Source organism: Rhinopithecus bieti, unplaced genomic scaffold, assembly GCF_001698545.2.
Source record: "Rhinopithecus bieti isolate Rb0 unplaced genomic scaffold, ASM169854v2 scaffold_19459, whole genome shotgun sequence".
In the NCBI taxonomy this organism is placed as follows: Eukaryota; Metazoa; Chordata; class Mammalia; order Primates; family Cercopithecidae; genus Rhinopithecus; species Rhinopithecus bieti.
The window spans coordinates 2039995-2045246 of record NW_016809864.1 but is presented as its reverse complement, the minus strand read 5'-3'; the positions used below and the strand labels follow the sequence as shown (position 1 = coordinate 2045246).

Sequence of the window (5252 nt, the reverse complement as noted above, 5' to 3'; positions counted from 1 at the left end):
AAAAAAAAAAAAAAAAAAAAAAAAAAAAAAAAGATGTTGGCTCCTTAATTTGGCTGTAGCTTTTTTTTTAAATGAATACTTAAAAGAATAAATATGGAAAAAGGATGATGCCGTGGCTCTTAAGCAGCAGAGTTTTGCCATTTCCTGTTATTAATTGGGTCATTCACATTTATTCTGCAGAACTGGGATTATTCTGTGCATGATAGTCACAATATTGAGGCAGGATAGGGTCTAGAATTTTCTATCCAGGTCAGCACTACAATGATACTTACCTCATAAATGATGAATGTAGCTAAAAACTGAAATGAACTTGCCAGGAGATCCCATAAAGGGAGATTAAGAGCTCTATGTCATTTCCTTGCAAACCATGTTAAGAAATTCTCCCGGGCTCCATGGCTCACGCCTGTAATCCCAGCACTTTGGGAGGCCGAGGCAGGCAGATCATGAGGTCAGAGTTCACGACCAGCCTGGCCAACATGGTGAAACCCCATCTCTACTAAAAATACAAAAAATTAGCCGGGCATGGTGGCGGGCGCCTGTAATCCCAGCTACTTGGGAGGCTGAGGCAGGAGAATTTCTTTAACCTGGGAGGCAGAGATTGCAGTGAGCCAAGATCATGCCACTGCACTCCAGCCTTGGCAACAGAGAAAGACTCTGTCTCAAAAAAAGAAAAAAGAAACTCTACTTACTTCAATTACTCCAGTTGTGGAATCCCTCTTCCTCGAATGTTCTTCCTGCCAATTTAAATACAGGGAGGAAAATGAAGTCAATTACTGTGAACAACATACTCTAACAGAACCAGTGTCATTTTTATTTTTACTTTGTAGAGATGAGATCTTGCCATGTTGCCCAGGATGGTTTTGAACTCCTGAGGTCAGGTGATCCCCCCATCTCAGCCCCCAAAAGTCCTGGGATTACAGACATAAACCACCACACCTGGCCAATGTCATTTTTATTTCAGTGGACATTAAGTTGATTGGAAAAGGAATAGGACTGAGCAATGGTAATTTAATTTTCAGTGACTAATTTTCTGGCTCCTCTAATTTCAGTATTGTTTGGACGTCATTGTGTTAGGTATTGGTAGCTTCTACATCAATAGTGCTTGCTTTCTTATTTATTTGGTTTTTTGAGACAGAGTCTCGCTCTGTTCCACAGTCTGGAGTGCAGTGGTGTGATCTCTGCTCACTGCAACCTCCACCTCCCAGGTTCAAGCAATTCTTCTGCCTCAGCCTCCCAAGTAGCTGCGACTACAGGCACCCATCATCATGCTCGGCTAATTTTTGTATTTTTAGTAGAGCGGGGTTTCACCAGGCTGGCCAGGGTGGCCTCAAACTCCTGGCCTCAAGTAATCTGAAGGGATTACAGGCATGAGCCAGCGCTGCTGGCCTTTTTTATTTTTTAAAGCACTTGACAGATTCGTTTGACTTGTACCGTATAATTTACTCAACAAATGCTAACAGTATTATTTCAAACTCTTATCTTCTATCTGCAGGCAAATATTTTGAAAATCTTTTTGTGAATTTCTGTATCCATTTAAGAACACTTATTTAGCATACATTCATTCATTTATTCCTAACAGCTTGGTAACAAAATTGTTTTAAATTTAAATGGGATGGGGAAAGACTCGGGAATCTTTTAGGGGGAAGAAGAGAGTTAAGTAAAATTGCCAGATGACAGAAAACTTGAGCATTTTGACAGAATTGTAGAATGCTGGTACCCGACGTTGTCATATTGTTTGTAAAATTCTACTGTGAATGTTGCGCACTGTTTCTGTTAGTTCATAGTTTTGTGTTTGGTTGTTTGAGACAGAGTCTTTCTTTGTTGCCCAGGCTGGAATGCAGTGGCACGATCTTGGCTCACTGCAACCTCCACCTCCCTGATTCAAGCAATTTTCGTGCCTCAGCCTCTCGAGTAGCTGGGATTACAGGCATGCACCACCACGCCTGGCTAATTTTTGTATTTTCAATAGAGATGGGGTTCCACCATGTCGGCCAGGCTGGTCTTGAACTGACCTCAAGTGATCCTCCCGCCTCAGCCTCCCAAAGTGCTGGGATTACAGGTGTGAGCCTGGGCAACAGAGTGAGACTCTGTTTCTTTTTTTTTTTTTTTTTGAGATGGAGTCTTGCTCTGTCCCCCACCGGCCGGAGTGCAGGGGCATGATCTCAGCTCACTGCAACCTCTGCCCCCAGGGTTCAAGGGATTCTCTTGCCTCAGCTTCCCGAGTATTTGGGACTACAGGCATGTACCACCACACCTGGCTAATTTTTGTATTTTTTAATAGAGACGGGGTTTCACCCTGTTGACCAGGCTGGTCTCGAACTCCTGACCTCAAATGATCCTCCCGCCTAGGTCTCCCAAAGTGCTGGGATTACAAGTGTGAGCCACTGCACCCAGCCTAGATGTTACGTTTCTGTCAGAATGAAAACCAGTTGATTCATTTACAGTTGAATCTTAGAACAAGCAAGTGGTTTAGATTGGAAAGATAGTATATTCCACTACAGATCAGAAGTTTCCTTTTTTTTTTTTTTTGAGACAGAGTTTCACTCTTGCTGCCCAGGCTGGAGTGCAATGGTGAGATCTTGGCTCACCGCCGCAACCTCCACCTCCCAGGTTCAAGAGATTTTCCTGCCTCAGCCTCCCTAGTAGCTGGGATTATAGGCATGTGCCACCACGCCCAGCTAATTTTGTATTTTTAATAGAGACAGGGTTTCTCCATGTTGGTCAGGCTGGTCTCGAACTCCCGACCTCAGGTGATCCCCTGCCTCGGCCTCCCAGAGTGCTGGGATTATAGGCACGAGCCACCGCTCCCAGCCAGAAGTTTCCTCTTTTATATAATATACTGATTTTACATTTTACCAACAGATTAAATTTCTACCCTAAGTTTTGGATACAATTTTGTTTCAGTGATCAAGTTCACTTCCGCAATGACTTGCTAATATAGTGTGGTGCCAAGTGCTTTTGGGCTTAAAAGGATTCTTTTCATTTGCCTAGTGCTTTACGGTTCATCAGGCTTGCTCTTTGCCTAACCCTGTGAAGAATTGTTCCTATTTCCACATCAGGCAACTGAGAGTTCATATTGAAGGGTTCTCCCAAGGCTGTTCTTTCAGCCACTAGATCTCAGTCTTGAGCTTAGGTCTTCTGACTCCAAGTCCAGCACTCTTTCCTCAGGGATCTCACAGTTTGACTTTTAAGGCAGATACGATTATTACAGAACAAAACCTGACTGAATGAGTGCCATAGGGCCTTCAAAGAAGGAAGAAGTGATTGTAAACAGGAAGGCAGAACTTATCTGATAGGGGACAGTTAATTGGTTTGGCAGAATGAGGGGGAGTTCTGCGTCCAGCTTAGAGAAGTGGAATGAGCAGGTGGAAATGAGTATGTAGGGTGGAGGAGCCCAGAGGGCTGGAGGCGGGTCCTCTGTAGACCTGAGGGAAAGGAGAGTTGCCACTGTGGAATGCTGGGTTTTGAAGGGGGGTTCTATGGTTTGTTTCCCATTGAAAGGGCTTGATTACAGGTGAAGATTAACCCTGATTTCCGGCAAAGTGTGAAGGTATGTTTGAAGTCAATGAGAGAAAGCAATTCAAGAAGAAACTTAAGAAAGGTTAAAAGAAAATTATTGCCACTGCTTGTCTGGAGTTGTTAAAAGCGATTGAGGACATAACTTACTGATGAAGTTTTGAGTCTGGGAGAATTGTACTGTCAACAGGGTGTGGAAAGACCTACTCGTGGGGACAGAAGGAAGTTTCAGCTTTGAATGCCCCTGAATGACCACTGTGCAATCTGTCAAAGCTGCTGCAACTCCATCCCTTACCCTGTTTGTTGTTTAAATGGAGGGGATGTTCAACCCCAACCTGAAATTTTCTCATGTTCTTAGGCTTTTGAAAAAAGGAAATGCAACAAGATGCATTAATTGTCAAATTATAATACGTCTTTCTTGCTTTAAAATATCCTCCATTACACTGTGGCTGACAGTGCCTCACTTACCTAATTCTGCTCTTTTTCCTGCAGCCTGGAGTACTTGGGTACTTCGAGTTCAGTGGCTCACCCCAGCCTCCTGGTTATTTGACCTTCTTCACCTCAGCATTACATTCATTAAAGAAAGGTAAAAAATGATTCATATTAAGACATTGGTACTTCAGTAGAATTGATATTTACATCTTTTTCATGTATTATTATTATTATATATTGTACTTTGCTTGATTCCTTTTCTCAATGTATATTTTTAAATTTATTTTTAGATGGAGTCTTACTCTGTTGCCCAGGCTGGAGTGCAGTGGCATGATCTTGGCTCACTGGAATCTGTGTCCCAGGTTCAAGTGATTCTCCTGCCTCAGACTCCTGAGTAGCTGGAACTACAGGCACCTGCCACCATACCTGGCTAATTTTTGTATTTTCAGTAGATATGGGGTTTTACCATATTGGCCAGGCTGGTCTCGAACTCCTGACCTCAGGTGATCCACCTGCCTCGGTTCCCAAAGTGCTGGGATTACAGGCATGAGCCACTGCACTTGGTCGTCACTGTATTTTTAATAATTACATTGTTTAATGTTCCTTCGTTAGCAAACAGGAAATACTGTTCTGTTTCACATATAGTCTCTCAAATGTTTAGCTTTCTAAAAATATAGCTTGAGGCTGGGCACAGTGGCTCATGTCTGTAGTCCCAGCACTTTGGAAGGCTGAGGCAGGTGGATTGCTTGAGTCCAGGAGTTTGAGACCAGCCTGGCCAACATGACAAAACCCCGTCTCTACAAAGAATACGAAAATTAGGCAGGTGTGGTGGTGCACACCTGTAATCCCAGTTACTCAGGAGGCTGAGTTAGGAGAATCACTTCAACCCAGGAGGCAGAGGTTGCAGTGAGCCGAGATCATGCCACTGCATTGCAACCTGGGGAACAGAGTAAGATCCTGTCTCAAAAAAAAAAATACATATATATATATTTATTTATTTTTATTTATATTTCTATGTGCTGGGTGCAGTGGCTCACACCTGTAATCCCAGCACTTTGGAAGGCCAAGGCGGGCGGATCACCTGAGGTCAGGGGTTCGAGAACAGCCTGGCCAACATGACAAAACCCTGTCTCTACTAAAAATACAAAAATTAGCCAGGCGTAGTGGCACACGCCTGTAGTCCCAGCTACTTAGGAGGCTGAGGCAGGAGAATCCCTTGAACCCAGGAGGTGGAGGTTGCAGTGAGCTGAGATCACACCATTGCACTCCAGCCTGAGTGACAGAGCAAGACTCTGTCTCAAAAA

General features: G+C 43.6%; 1 protein-coding gene across 1 annotated transcript in view; it reads left to right on the top strand.

Moving 5' to 3' along the window:
• The window catches only part of TXNDC11 (thioredoxin domain containing 11), a 64993-nt gene that overhangs the window by 18855 nt on the left and 40886 nt on the right, over positions 1–5252 (top strand). The window contains 1 exon segment of the mRNA XM_017890678.1: positions 4009–4102. Coding sequence (XP_017746167.1) covers positions 4009–4102 — 94 coding nt within the window.